The sequence below is a fragment of the Hydra vulgaris genome, chromosome 12 (assembly GCF_038396675.1).
Source record: "Hydra vulgaris chromosome 12, alternate assembly HydraT2T_AEP".
NCBI lineage: Eukaryota > Metazoa > Cnidaria > Hydrozoa > Anthoathecata > Hydridae > Hydra > Hydra vulgaris.
In genome coordinates this window covers 1,583,060-1,599,516 of record NC_088931.1, presented here as the reverse complement: position 1 = coordinate 1,599,516, position 16,457 = coordinate 1,583,060, and the positions used below count along the sequence as shown (strand labels likewise).

Here is a 16,457-nt window from a genome sequence, read left to right as displayed (position 1 = left end):
TTTTTACAAAGATATGAGCTATTTTGGGAGGAAATCCTCCTTTACAATCGCTCGGTAACGTAAGTGATGCAACGTCAGTTAAATGCATGGTATCAAGACAAGCCGTTTATTTTCCTGAGTCGTTTACCTCTAATAAAATGTTTTTTATTTTTGTATTTAAAATTGAATTAATATCCTTTTGTCAAAATTTTCAATACGTTTTACAATACTACTTCGCAAAATTTTGTTCTTAAAGTTGAAACATTTTTTTACTTGTTTTTTCTGCGTAACGTAAGTTAAATGGTATTTTTTGATATAAGTTTTGATCATTATTTTCGAAGTTTACTTATTCATATTCATAATCAAAATTTTTTAGCTTATTTTATTCTTCAGACCAACAAAATTGATAAAAACTTGTTTAAGGGATTAAACGAGAGAGCTTTTGATAAAGTTGTTGCGACTGTAACATAAGTTAAAAATGGAACACGCCACAAAGTTGAGTCGTTATGCATGATACTTTGTTTCCATGTTATTTAGATTTTCGACATTTAGATCAATGGCTTAATGGAGACATTAAAAAGAGAATAATTTTTGGTTTTGAATATTTATTTTTAAGGAGCTAATAAATGTTTCAAACGGTTGCTACGAAATTCCCATATTTCTTAAGGTGCTTGAGAGGACATTCACTGATGCTTCTTTATCATTTTAGAAAAAATGTTTTCGACAATTTTTATTGTTTAATATCCAAGAAAGCAAAATTTTTAATTTTTAAACAAAATAAAACCAAGATACTACCTGTAACCAGCTGTTTTCTAAATTTTATAGTCAAACAAAATTTCTGAATATTATAGATAACCAAAAGGATAAAATTTCAGCAAGAATTATCCAAGGAAACTTAAATTTAATATTTTTCTAAAAATATAACTGATTATAATACTAATTTCTTTTATTAAAAGTAATGTAAAATAAAATAAAATAGAAGCGAGAGGGAGAAGAGGAGGAAAGGAGGGGGGGGGGCGGATGATTGGAAATCTATAAAAAGTGTTGACTGTCTTCTAAAAAAAAAAGCTCCTTAAATTCTGCTGACTGAACTGCATCAAGTACCGACTATATTCCTGAATGAACCGACTATAGTTTAATATGACCCTCTTTGGGGGAAGGAGGGGATATTGACGTACACACCCTTCAAACCGTCCCTAACTTGACGGGTTGAGACTCCTACACGCATCCTTTACACCACCTGTATAAAAATGATGTACCGCAGCCTTTTAGATATACATCAGAATAACTAACTGCTTCTTGTAGGATACCAAAAAGGTTAAATTAGGATTCAATCATACTGCACCTTTGCACCTCTTGCTTTCTTGAAAGCTAGCGTCAATAGACGATTGGTTAATTTTCTATTTGTATTTACAATTAAGGCGGCTTTTTCCGTTGATTTGATTGGTTTTGCTTTAACTTGTTTGCATTTTCAAATAGTCTTTTAATGTAAACAAGAAAAAACTTTAAAAAATAATGAGAAATAAAAAAACAGATTATTGATCTAGCTAAAAAATTTTACTTTTTAAAATTAATTTTTCAATCTTATTTTTATAGTATTTTATTAAAATTCTTTAGGCTTAGTTTAGTTAATCAAAGTAAGTTAAATACAAAATCACTCAACAACTCATTCCTAAAATGAAAATAACAGAAAATAAACACTTTGCGCGTATGAACGTAAGAAAAGCATTTGATACAGTTATGCATACGATTCTTCTAGAAAAAATTGTGCTACTACGGTATTAGAGGTACTTTCAATTTTCTCTGGTTTTTCTCTAGTTTTTGTAATAGAACACAATTTGTTTTGATTAATGGTATTAAATTTCAGATTAATTTGGAATAAAATAAGTCTAGTTTAGACTATCTTGGGATCAAATTAGACTCTAATTTATCTTTTGCATCTCATTTTTAAGACTCAGCATTGAAATTATGCAGATCGAATCACAGGTTAGTCTAAATCTGTCATTATGTTAATCATGAAACTTTGCTCAATATAAATCATGCTACTTTTAACTCTTGTCTTAGATACGCATGTCAAGTTTAGGAACAATCTAAGCAACCTGATTATTTAAAATTTATCACTTAGAACTCATCTCTAAAATAAAGCTCCAAAACTAATTTATTTCCAACATACTAATTCGAACTCTAACATTTTTTTGTCTAAAGCCCTTAAACTGTTCGACCTTATTTAGCTATCATTTTGCTTATTTTTTTGCAACCAAAATTATAATAACCTACCTTTAACTTTTTTAAATATAGGGAAACTTGTTATTATATTGTATGATCTGCTTGCAACTTTAAGTTATCTAAATATTGGACTTTTAATTACAGCTATAAATCCATGCAATATAAAAGCATAAAAGTATGAAACATTATTCCTTCCCCACTAAAATCTCTTAAATCATTCTCATATTTTAAAACCGCTCTCTTTAACTATTTTTAAAATTTTTTTATTTATAAATCTTCTACTTTTCAACAACTTAATATGATTATTACAGCAATAATATTTTTCTTTTGTCTGTTGTGTTATAATAATATCTTAAATATCTTTTATTAAATTTATTATTTTAACTCTTCTTCAACTGAAATAAATTTATTTGTATAAAAATATTAGCAAAAACTTTGAAAGAAGAAAGTTACAAATCAAATTGATTTAGTTTAAAGTATTAGCAGATGCATATCATCAACAATTTATAGTAGTTAGTGATCATGATCCAAAAGCATCTCAATCATGAACCTAAATGGCTATAGTTTGTACAGAATAGACAGAAATGTGCACAAAGGTCATGGTCTGTGTCTATATATTGGTGAAACTATTAAATCATTAGAGCTTAGCCATATCCAATGGTTTTATCATGAATAAAGTCATTGGATTTGAAAGTATTGGTTCAGGAATAGTAAACTAATTCACCTTTTGGATATGGTATTTATTTAATTTATTTAAGTGCTTGATATATCTCAAATAAAAAACCCAATTGTTCTATGGATCGAAAATATGGATTTTAAAATTTTAATTTAAAAATGTCTCAGATATATAAACTGTATTTGTATATTAATAGATCTTATTTTTACAGATCATACTGTGCAAACAGTACTAGCTGACTTGTGAAGTGATTAAAAAAGAAATCAAATTAGCTTGTCTTGTATATTAAAATATTTTAGTTAAAAGATCAAAATTAAATTCCTTTTACTTGTCCATTACTGGAGTTTGCAGTTCCATTTTGGTTCCATTTCTCAAATGATGACATTATTAAAAGATTCTTACACAAAGATGCTAAACTGGTAGTAAACTCAAAAATTTATTTTCTAATCAAAAATTTATTTTCTAATTCAAATGTAGATAATTCAAAAATTAATTGTAAAAAACTGTAAATAATTCAAAAATTTATTTTCTAATCATTAACAATCAGAGGTATAGCCATCAAGAAAAATTCAATAGAACAGCAAATGCTGTTCTATTGAATTTTTATGTTCTCATCCAAAAGAAGTAGTTCAGTTAACAATTACAGTTTTAAGCTACTGGTTGCTGCATGATCTGCAATTGATCACTCTGGCTGTCATAATGTGCCAGAAAACATAATTAGTTCTTACTACTAACTAACATATGTGTGTGTGCATGTGCGTGTGCGTGTGTGTGTGTGTGTGTGTGTGTGTGTGTGTGTGTGTGTGTGTGTGTGTGTGTGTGTGTGTGTGTGTGTGTGTGTGTGTGTGTGTGTGTGTGTGTGTATGTAAATATATATATATATATATAGTATATATAATATATATATATAAAATATATATATATAATAAATATATATATATATATATAATATATATATATATATATAATATATATATATATATATATATATATATATATATATCTATATATATATAATATATATATATATATGTATATAATATATATCTATATATATATATCTATAATATATATATATATATATATATATATATATATTTATATATATATATATATATATATATATATATATGTATATATATAATAAATATATATATATATATATAATATAATGCATATATATATAAATTATATATATATATATATAATATATATATATATATATAAATTATATATATATATATATATATATATATATATATATATATATATATATATACATATATATATATATATATATAAATTACGTTAGTGTATTCTACAAATAGAGTGCTCAATGTTCTTAAAAAACAGAGCAATGATAAATTAGTTACTCATCTAATTTTCTTCAGCAATTTGTTTCGCCATCAGTAGGCTCATATATATATATATATATATATATATATATATATATATATATATATATATATATATATATATATATATATATATTTTTTTTTTTTTTTTTATTCATTTTTCTTTTTAAATATAACTATTTGTAGGTACTTAACATGCTTAATTAGTTGTTATGTCTTTGTTGCAAACAAGTGATGGGACTTCAACATTGCAATCAAGTAAAGACCAATCAACAAATTTTAATTTTGAAACTTCAAGTTCGCTTTTGACTGACATCACATCAACTCTATCTTCTACTTTTACTGAAACAGATCATGAAAAGTCTCAACATGTTACTAAAGAACTTTTGATTAAAAAACAACTTCTTCACGATATTCAAAAGTTAAAAATTGAATTAAGTCAGAAGGGTTTGCTTGTGGATACATTGAAAGCAGAACATCTAAATCGGATAGATGACCTTGAAGATCAGCTATCTGATGCATTGCATACCAAGCAGCTTTTGCATGCAAAGTATGAAACTCAAATTCAAATCTTACGTGATAATTCTGAAAAAACAATAAAAAAGTTAAAAAATGATTTAAAATCAAGCTTAGAATTGCAGAAAATTTATCATGAAAAATGTATTTCATTATCAGATAAAGCTGCTGTTGCAAAAACTACATTCACTGAAGGAATAAACATATCAGAAGAACAGTATAATACATTAAAGATGAAATCTGAAGATGATCTTTCATTACAAGAGTTATTTTCTGTAAGTTGTGGTTTTATTTTGTTTAAACTTTTTTATAATGAGAAAAAGAGGTTTGACAATGAGTGATACAGTTAAAACAAATAAGTGGTGTGATATGGTTAAAGCAAATGAGTTTTTTGTTTTATTTTGTTCTTTCTTGATAAGGATACCCCTACTAACAATAGTACATAGCAGTAAACTAACTGTAACATATTTATGCTATATCAAATAGGTTGATGAGAAAAAGCAGTTATGTTGAAAATTTTAGTTAAAAGTTTATTACATTGTGACCAGAAAATTTTGTTTCAAAAAAAAATTATTTTTTATGAAAATGTTTCTTTATGCATCTAATATGTATTAATAACTATAATGTATTAATATGTATTAATAACTATAATGTATTAATAACTATAATGTATTAATAAATGTATTAATAACTATAATGGCAGCTAAGTTATACTTAAATTGATTTGTAGCATCATAAATAACAATGTTGACAATAATTTTGTTTTTCATTATCACTTAACAGCATTTTAAATGTATTATAGTTTTACCTTTGTACTTTATATTACATACATTAGATCTTACTTTATATTACATACATTAGATCGTACTTTATATGACATACGTTAGATTGTACTTTATATTACATACATTAGATCTTACTTTATATTACATATATTACATCGTACTTTATATTACATACATTAGATTGTACTTTATATTACATATATTACATCGTACTTTATATTAAATACATTAGATTGTACTTTATATTACATACATTAGATCTTACTTTATATTACATACATTAGATTGTACTTTATATTACATACATTAGATCGTACTTTGTATTACATTATAGTTTTATTTTTGTACTTTATATTACATACATTAGATCGTACTTTATATTACATACATTAGATCGTACTTTATATTACATACATTAGATCGTACTTTATATTACATACATTAGATCGTACTTTGTATTACATTATAGTTTTATTTTTGTACTTTTGCAAAAGTAGAATTAAAAGTGTTTTTATTTTAATTTTTATATAGCAGTAATTTAATTACTACTGCCATTTAGCAATTAAATTACTGAAGCATAAACTGCAGCGGCAAGACTCTTAACTCTATTAACAACTGAATATATACAAATTTATGTTTATTTTGTTTCCAGTTACATATCTATGAAAAAGTAAATCTTCTTCAAATTCAAATAGAAAGTTTATCTCAACGCAATGAGATGCTTGCTGCAGATTTAAGAGATAAAGAAGAGGAATTGTCTTCAGAAAAACAAGTTGGATTAATTTTTTTTTTGTTAAATTTAAATTTTTTTTTGAAAGTTTGTTATTTTCTTTTACAAAAATTTGATTGTGAGCATATTTTATGTGTGTACATAGGTGGTATTTTGTCTGACTTCATAAGTTTTGTTAGCTATATCTTTATGTCTACTGAACCAAATATGTTTATGAAGATTTACTTTAATATTAGAGAACAACAAAATGTTGCATAGTTTTAGGGGGTATTTATTGTATGTGGAGTTTTCAGTTTTTTGTGTTCACGGTTTCCATATGATAAAAAAATAAAGTTATTTTAAAGCATTAATTTAATTTTTTTTTAATTTATATTTTGTTAAATTTAAAATAAAAAAATTTAAATACTTTGTCATTATACAAATGTCACTAATACATAATTACAAAAAACACAATACAAATGTTATTAAAAATTGTTTAAGGCAATTAAATGTTGGTTTAATTTCATTAAACCAACATTCAAATAAAAAAAAACAACCAATAGTAACAATTAAAGAAACAACTAATTAACAAATTAACATGATATTTTATTCAATGCATATAAGTATGACCGGATAGGTAACATGTGTCCATCTACAACTGAAATATTATACATATAATTAGAAAACTATAATTAGATTCATTGGTCAGTTAAGACTTAATTAATAAATTAATTAATACAAGCCCCATTTACCAGGTTAATATTAGCCTATTTCATTTATAATAGGGCTTGGAAACCGGTGGAAACTGCAACCGGTTAACTGGTTTTTTGTTCAATTTTCCAGAAATCAAAAACCGGTTTTTTTAGAAGAAAAAAAAAGCGAAACCGATTGTTTATAACGCATTTACTTTTATTTATTTCTATATATATATTTTTTACCAATTATCAATATATTACAGATTGACAAAATATTTTAACAATGTTTAAATTTTGTAATATTTATAATATTCAAAACAAAACAATCCAACAAAAATCAGTATCATTTACTTGAAGTATTTTGTCTACTTTTCTTTTTGACAAATTTTCTTATGTAAATTGTGATAACAATCTCAAATTAAAAATAATGAAACAAGAAAAAACAAATTTATTGTTAACATATTTGTTTTTGTAATGTTAAGAAGTGCTGACTTTTGTATTATTTTAAATATTATAAATTGTAGCATATTTGTACATTATTCTATTGTAAACAGATCACATTTTTTTTTTTTTTTTTTTTGTAATTCACCTCCCCAAGGCTGAGAAGGCCACTACATATGAGGAGGCTACTTGTGGTTATAACCCTCTCTCAACTCTATAACTCCGAAACATGAACCTTGACAAACAAGGCCGCTTCGCGGAGAAACAAGTTGAGCGCGGTACTACCAGGGACGTGGTGGGAATCGAACTCGGAACCTTTCGCTTATGAAGCGAGCGCTCTACCACTATGGCATTCATGAGCTGCAATATAATAAAAATAATAGATAAAAAATTTTTAGTTAAGAATCTATAAATTAGTTAAAATAAGCTAATTGAGTTGCGTAAAAAGCAGAAGGATGGGAAAGGGAAAAGGAGGCATAAATGAAACAAACATTTCAAAAAGAAACACCAAATATGGCAAATGTACAATACGCCATTCAATTTTAAAATGTACAGGAATACATCAAATTTGGCAAACCATCTTTGAGCAAAACATAAGATTGAAATTAATAAAAATGAAGAGCCTAATCCAACTTAGCCTAGTCAGCCAAAGTATTTAAATGTAACATTGCATTCTCAGGAGGATAGTTATAAAATATGACTTACTAACATAGAAACGTGATTCATACAAAGTTCAGTCATTAGTTGAACAAAAACTGATGGAGTATGGCATTAAATTAAGTCATATATTATCATCAACAGAAGATAGAGCTAGCATTATGAAAAAATATGGACAATTGAATGGAATTGAAAACCAATTTTGCATCAATCATGCTATTCATTTAGCTGTTCTAGACACTTTTTATAAAAAAGTATCTGTAGTCAATAAGCCAGTTGATAAAATATCAGATTCTGACAGTTCAGCTTTTGATGAGAAAACTGAAAATCAGTTTAACTCTTTTTCTGGTTTTCATAATTTAGATATAGATGTTGTCTGTAATAATGAAATCGAGTACAATTTAGAAGATGCAAGCATTAATGATGTATTCCAAAACTCAAGAAACATTATCAGATTTTTCAGAAGATCCCCAGTAAGAAACGACCTATTGCAACGATATTTTGAAGAGATAAATGACAAAAAATTTCACTTATATTAGACAGTAGAACCAGATGAAACTCATTTATACCTAGGATGGAAAGATTTGTGCAACTTAAAGCTTGCATAAAAAACACACTGGAAGAAACAGGGCGTGAACATTTATACAATGAAAAGGATTTTTCTATTTTGCTAAATTTAATTCAAATATTAAAGCCAGCAGAATTGGCAGTAAAAGAACTGAGCAAAACAAGATCAACTTTACTCACTGCAGAAGGAGTACTGACATTTTTATTTACTCAAATGAGACAAAACTGTACAAATTTGGGAAATAAATTTTACAGTTCTTTGAAAATCAGAATTTCAGAAAGGCGAAATAAAGAATTAATTACATTGCATAAATTCCTACAAAGTGGAAATTTTCCAAAAAAAGAATTGGCGGAATTTTCATACTTGCCTAAGGGGGCTACATTGTCCTTGGCAACAATGTTAGCTGAAAGATTATTTAATGATCCAGATTTACAACCTACTATAAATAAGGATATGAAAGAAAATCAAGTTGAGCTGATAGCAACAGCATCAGGATTGCCATCTTTAGTGCAGCAATTGCAGAAATCAATACCTAAAGTGTTGCAGGTTCCAAAAGCATGTGGAAAGGCTAACAAAGACAGTTTTTTTTTTATCTTCGCTTCCAACAAGGCTGCAAGCAACCACTATTAGAGTTGGAAATTACTGGAACAGAAAAGATGAAGATTGTAGAGCAAGAAAATGATTGACAGACAACTTAAAAGATTGCAAATTATACGATTATTAATTATCAGGAAGGCAAGATGATGGAAGCAAATTCCAAAGAACTGATGTTCAAGGAAAAAAACTAGACAAATAAGAGTTTTTGGAGCACTTAGGAACAGTCACAGAAAAAGGATGAAACTTAATTGAATGACGAGTAACACGAGAATGAATTTTAGTAGATGGCACAAGAGACGCTAGCTCATTAGAGCAGTGCCCATTATAGTATTTGTAGAAAAGAGAAAGAGAAGCAATATTACGACGATGTGATAATGGTTGGAGGTTGGCTGCAAGAGCAGGTCCAACTATGTTTACAATGCGTTTTTGCACCTTGTCTAAAAGAGAAAGGGCATCATTAGAAGATCCGCCCCAGATATGGTAACAGTATTCCATGCAAGGACAAATTTGAGATTTATAGAGATAAAGAATAGAATCCAGAGTAATAAAGTGTCAAGCACGATAAGAGATGCAATCTTTGCAGATGTTAATTTTGCAATCAATTTGATATATGATTTCCAAAAAAGATTGGAAGCAAGAGTTAATCCTAGAAGATGAAGTGTATGTACTCATCGAGTACATTACCATTCATAAATATAGGAAGATCTAAATTATTGTGATAATGATTGGCTGAAAAAAATTGAGTTTTATCTGAATTAAAGTTCACCAGCCACTGAGAGCCCCATGCTGTAGCAGAAGTGAGGTTCTTTTTAAGCTCAAATGCCCCCTCCTAGCAATCAGAGAGTGTTGGCTTCTTATCATGACAAGAATAAATGGTAGTATCATCAGCAAACAATGCCATTTTAGATGTGAGAATATCTGGAAGATCGTTAATGTCAATTAAAAAGAGTATAGGGAAAAGGATTGAACCTTGAGGAACCCCTGAAGTTACAGGATATGAAGAAGAGTGCTGTCCATTGATAATCTTAAAGATGTTACCAGATCAATAATCAATAATCTTAAAGATGTTACCAGATACACTGTAAGAAGAAAGCTTATGGAGAAGACCAGCATGCCAAACTTTATCAAAAGCTTTAGAATTATCAAGAGCGATAGCCTTAACCTCTCCAACTCAATCTAATGCACAATAAAGCATATTGGTTATTACTTTTAGCAAATCACCAATCATTTATTTTTGGTTACCATAATAAGTTTTACTGGAATACATTTTAAATTACTGTAAATAAATTAAATTTTCGAGTGTTTTATATTCATTTCTTTAAAAAAAGAAATAGTTTATTTTTATGAAAATTTTATGTCATCTTGTTTAGAAAAAGATTATTTACAACATGATCAAAAGGTGTTAACAAAAAGTTTATTCAATAAATAATTAAGAGCATAAAAATAAACATGGTCCTTACTATTTCCTTTAATTTGTTTTACTATGTTTTATATATATATATATATATATATATATATATATATATATATATATATATATATATATATATATATATATATATATACTCACTCTCAGTAGTGAAATATACAACTGGTCTTTATCAATAAAAATTGCTTTCAGAAAGATTTCAGCTTTGATTCTATCCGTTTTTCCATATTTTTGGACCTCTGTTGTTTTTGAATACAGAACTTTTTACCATTTTTATATTGTGATCTTGGTCAAAAGATACTAATGCCAGAACCAAACATATCTATGTTTTTATCATTATTTGAATTTCACCTCTGCAGAAGGCTCATTATACATCTGCCAATAGTCTTGTTGATCTTAAAGGTTTAAATTAAAAATAATGCAATGTATATAGAATAAGATTTAAAATGACACTACTAAAAACTCATTACATTTAATTTTGATAAGATAAAATCAAAGTGCTATTTCTATTGATTTCATTTTTATTATATTTCTAAGAATTTCTAAGATTTTAAGAAAAGTCTGTCATTAGAAAAAAAAATTGGTTTAGAGTTATTTTCTTTGAATTTTCAACCATCTCATTTTAAAACACTTTGCAAGCCATTGTTTTTAAACAATTAGTTACTCTATGACATAAATTATTCTTAAAAAATAAGACTAAAATATGAAAACTTAATTAGTTAAATAATTAAATAACTAAGTTTTGCTTTAAAAATTGCAGAATCAGAAAAGTCGCAGGTCAAAAACCGCGATGCCCTGGGGCCGTATTCTCATCTCTCCATTAAACTTAACAGAGCGTTAGTCAAAAACTTATTATTAACTACATTAATAAAGAAATTCTTTAAAAATATAATTTTTTAAACATAAATGTTTTATTTTGGTATTAGTTTTATTTAAACGAATTTATAGAAATTGTTGTCATTTCTTTACTTAGAAATATTGTAATGAAATTTTAGACAAAAGCTTCGTTAAGCTTAATGGAGAGATGTGAATACGGCTGCAGGAAAGAGAAATGTAATCAGCCATTCTATTGATCTCTTTGAGTATTTTATTACTCAGAATAAAAACCTGCCTGATTTTAGAGTAATGCAACTTGAATTTCATGAAATTCAAGGCGTGTGAAACAGCTCCATGTTTGTTAATTTCCACCTAATGGTCTGATTTTTTCCCGCATTTATAAATATTTTTTACAAATTTATACAGATGTAAATAATTTTAAAATTAGAAATTTATACATTTTGTTTTTGCAAAAAAGTATTTTAAAGTGAAGTAGTTTGATCTTTACCTTACTATTTTTTAGCCTTTTATGGTTTTATGATATAAATAGTTTATTCACCAGCTTAACAGATTTATACGCTATATGAAACTCTCCACAATGCTATGGCTATATGAAGCTCTCCACAATGATGGCCGGAGGTTATCGAGAATAATGGTCGGCCAGGAAACTTAGCTAATCTCATACAAACCCCTTTTAAATAGCCAGGGCTTGATGCGAGTGAACTGTATGAAATCAAAAGCATCTCGAAAATTTCTAATTGCTATATATGTAGGCCTCAACGCTATTGTGTTTAAAAACCACGTTTTTTTAATTTCATAATGAATTTGTGGATTTTTAAAATACCATTAGATAACAATAATAATAGCAATAAAAATGCGCACAATCGGTATAGATAAAAAACCTTCCATTATTTGTAATGACGTTATTATATAGTTAATGATTTGTAGATTTCTACGCGTGCCGATTATTTGAAAATGCCTTTAAAAACTAAAAAAATGTAATAATTTTAAACTTTGAAAGAGTTGCACGAGTATAAATAGTCATCCAAAATAAAAAATTAAACAATTTCATGAAGAAAACAATACCTTGGGAATATTTTATGACACTCCGTGTATTAAAATTTGTTCATGAGGGTCAAAATGGAATGGGCTAATATATATATATATATATATATATATATATATATATATATATATATATATATATATATATATATATATATATATATATATACATATATATTATATATATATAATATATATATATATATATATATTTATATATGTATATATATATATATATTTATATATATATATATATATATATATATATATATATATATATACATATATATATATATATTATATATATAATTTATATATATATATATATATATTTATATATGTATATATATATATATATATATATATTTATATATATATATATATATATATATATATATATATATATATATATATATATATAAAATCATTAAAAATATTATATCAGTTGCATAAATATTTTAAAGGGCATTTTTAAATTCTATATACAAAATTTCTAGTGACTTGAATTGAATCAAGAATCTCACAAATCAATCCTGAATGCTATTTAAATCATATAGGAACATAAGAGTGAACGACATGCAAGAGTTGAAAGTGAATTGCGATATCAGAAATTACAAGTACAATTAGAAGATTTGAGAACTCAATTGTCTCACAAATATTATAGAAATGATAACTTTGATAATGTTATAAGGTAAATGATTACATAATTTTTTATAGTATATATTTATAATAATATATAGTTTTTTAATAATATGTTTGATTTAAGAATAACCAGCCCTCTTGAATGGAGGAGAGTTAGTATGAAAATATAAATTAAGTTTTAGTTTAAATAACTTTAAAAAAAGCATTCTTCCTTATCTAATGTAAGAAATTTCATTTTGCAATTAATGCAAATATGAAAACATCCATTAAATTTTGATTATTTGCTATTTTTACTTTTTCATTAATTTTAGTGAACGTGATGCATTAGAAAGAAAAATAACAGAACTTGAAAAGCAAAATACAGTTTACAAAAATGAGTTAGATGAAAAGTCAACTCAGATGGAATTACTGAGGCAACAGGTATTTATAATTTTTGAATTTGATACTTTAATCAGTTTAACTAGAAAAAGTAATAAAAAAAAAAATTGTAACTAAAAAGTGAAACGCATTTGCAAAGGCTTTGCATACATTACACATTCTTTAATGTATTTTGTAATGTATATGCAAAATACTTTGCTCAGATTTCACAACTTAAGAGTTTTATAAACCTAGAAAAAAAGAGACTTTTTTGAAAAACAGTTACTTACCTTGTGTTATAAAAAAGTTTGTATTTAATGTAACATGTTTTTTTAAAAGTAGATATTTTTTGCACATTTTTAGTAATGATTAAAGATGAATAAAAACCTCTTTATTAGATATTTTTCATCTACATTGATTTTAGTTAAATTTTTGTCATCCAACTTTATCTAAATACTTTCAAACAATATTTGTAAATATTTTTTTTTTTAATTGAACTTTTTTTATATGATTTCCATGATTTTTAGGATTTTAGGCAAAGTTTTTATTAATTATTTTTGTTGAAAAAGTTTCAATTTATAAACAATGTTATTTACTAAAAATATTGTTATTATTTTTAGGGCTTGTCGTATACTTTGTTAGGGAGAGGGTTACATATTTTGTGGCAACATTTTTTAATTTATGTAGAAAATATATTTGAGAATAATTATGGCTCTGAAAGTTTTTTTTTAAGAAATAATTATAAATGTTACAGGTAATTCATTCCAGCAAATATTCAACTGCTTAAACTTTTTTGGTTTCATTAGTTACACTCTGAATTTTTTAAGATCTTCTCCTACTAAGCTCGTCTGTTTCTCTGGTACTAAATCTCTCTTTCATGAGTAATTGTAAGCCAAAGTGCTTTGTAACATACTGGGATATCAATTTCAATACTTTCTAAACTTTCAACCAACATTTTTATGATATCATTGCAGGTAGGTAAACAAATCTTTATCAGATCAACAGTCAAATTTTCAATAATAAGTCTCTGTTTAAACTCCTGATACTACGTTTTTAAAGGAGCCATATCATTGTGGTAGGTTAAGGAATTTTTCTCAGATCAGCAGTCAATTAATAAATCTCTGTTTAAGCTAACGATACTACTTTTTTAAGGGAGCATGAATGTTTGTGTCATTTATCTGGATATCCCCGTAATACCACCACAAATGCTGACCTATACACATAACCTTTCTTTAGCAATGCTTCTTGTACTACAGGCATTATGTGTGAGCACTTTATTCATCTAGAGCGTAAATACAGTAGTTCTTAATAATGAAAATATAATGTCAATTTGGTAAGTTTAAAATTGTCCCCAAAATCTGCTCAAGAAAATAAGATCCTTGAGAAGCCCAATGTTATTTAATTCCTTCAGGTGGAAACATAAAAAAATTAAAGATAAATGTCCTGCTTCATTTTTCGCATTGTCACAGTTGTCTTTTGAGAGAGAATCTCTCCTTGATCAGTTAGGGTCTATGCATCTATTCTTAGAACAATAGATAAGCAAAGGAGGATTATTGGCTACTTAAACAGTACTTTCCATGTGCAGCAGCATATTTTATATAAAAAACAATAGTATCATCATTATTTGCTTAAGATAAAGTAACTACTAACTATGGGTGCTTTCTAAGCATTGCTTGAAATATGTTAATAAACCAATAATTTAAAGTCTCAAGAAAATTAGTTTAGAATTAAAAATAAATTAATATAGCTGTAAACTTTTCAGCTCTTTTTTATTTACGCCATTTAAGAAGTTAAATTTAGTTTTAAGAAGAAAAAAAACATCACAATTTTATATCATGTATACTTTGAGTATTTATGTATAAGTTACTTTACTTCTCGAGAAAATCAAATTTGTTAACTTGTTACATATTCACTTGGCTTCATTTTTGTCTTCAGATGCTGGGGAACTTGCTTATTCTTTTCTGGACCAAATTTGATAGTATTAATGATTCTATCGACACGTTCTATTTTGGAAATTGATGGTGCAGTATTTCTTTTTTTTTTAATTTAATTGTAGGGCCTAACAATATGAGATGAAGAATGAAATCTCACATTTGTATAGTTCCATTTTTTGAAGTCTATTGTAGCTATTGCAGCATTAGCATATTGAGTTCCATTGCCAATATGAAGTGCCTAATAAAGAGCCTCTGCACTCTAAATAGCATTTCCAACATCAACAAAACTCTTGATGGCAGATCTGACTTGTGCTGACTCTCTGTCACATTGATCCTTTTATCATGACAGCTCATTGTAATAATTTAAGTAAGAATTGTAATGCTTTTCAATTTTTATAAAGAGTTTTAAGTTGAAGTTACCATGATAAGATGACTTGGCATAAAAATTCTTTAAACTGGAAAATCATTTTTGACTTGACCAGAAGCAACATTGGTGCAACAGAGTTCATCAACAAGGCTTGTTCACATGTATACACAGCTGTTCACTAGACCTTATTTCTCATGTGATTTTTTTCATGGAAAGTAACTTTAAAAAATTTTAAAAAAATACTTTCAGTCTTCACAGAATTTAGCTAGCCATGTTTTTGTAAAAGTTTTTTCAGGCAAAATGCAGTTTCATCAAAAGTTTTTTTTTTTTTTGCTGTGCAACATGATGCTTTATGTAGAACTTGATATCTATAACCACATTTGATAATATACCACTCGGTATCTTGGTAACAACCACATTTAATCATATTTTAACTTTAATTTTTCTAGCTAATTCACAAGCCTAGTTCTTACAGTTCAAACCTAATTAAATGCCGAGTCAGCACAATAAACACATTATCAGCAACTATAGTAGGTTGATTTAAGTCTGGATAAAAGTATAACTTAAATTATAGTATTCTCTACATAAGTGAATACTGAAAATAATAACCTTCATATACCTTACAACTAATCATGTATAAATA

The 16,457-nt window shown here is 26.5% G+C and overlaps 1 protein-coding gene across 2 annotated transcripts in view; it reads left to right on the top strand.

Annotated features, from left to right (window-relative positions):
- The first annotated feature begins 1,594 nt into the window (after window positions 1-1,594).
- Window positions 1,595-16,457, top strand: part of LOC100198906 (progesterone-induced-blocking factor 1) — a 59,350-nt gene continuing 44,487 nt past the window's right edge. The window contains exons 1-5 of one of the 2 annotated variants that reach the window (XM_065811191.1): window positions 1,595-1,766; window positions 4,423-5,027; window positions 6,190-6,309; window positions 13,072-13,205; window positions 13,468-13,576. In XM_065811191.1, coding sequence (XP_065667263.1) covers window positions 4,449-5,027; window positions 6,190-6,309; window positions 13,072-13,205; window positions 13,468-13,576 — 942 coding nt within the window. In that variant the 5' untranslated portion in view covers window positions 1,595-1,766; window positions 4,423-4,448. Of the gene's footprint in view, window positions 1,767-1,851; window positions 1,966-4,422; window positions 5,028-6,189; window positions 6,310-13,071; window positions 13,206-13,467; window positions 13,577-16,457 lie in introns of those variants that run through there. The other variant, XM_065811192.1, reaches the window with a different exon arrangement.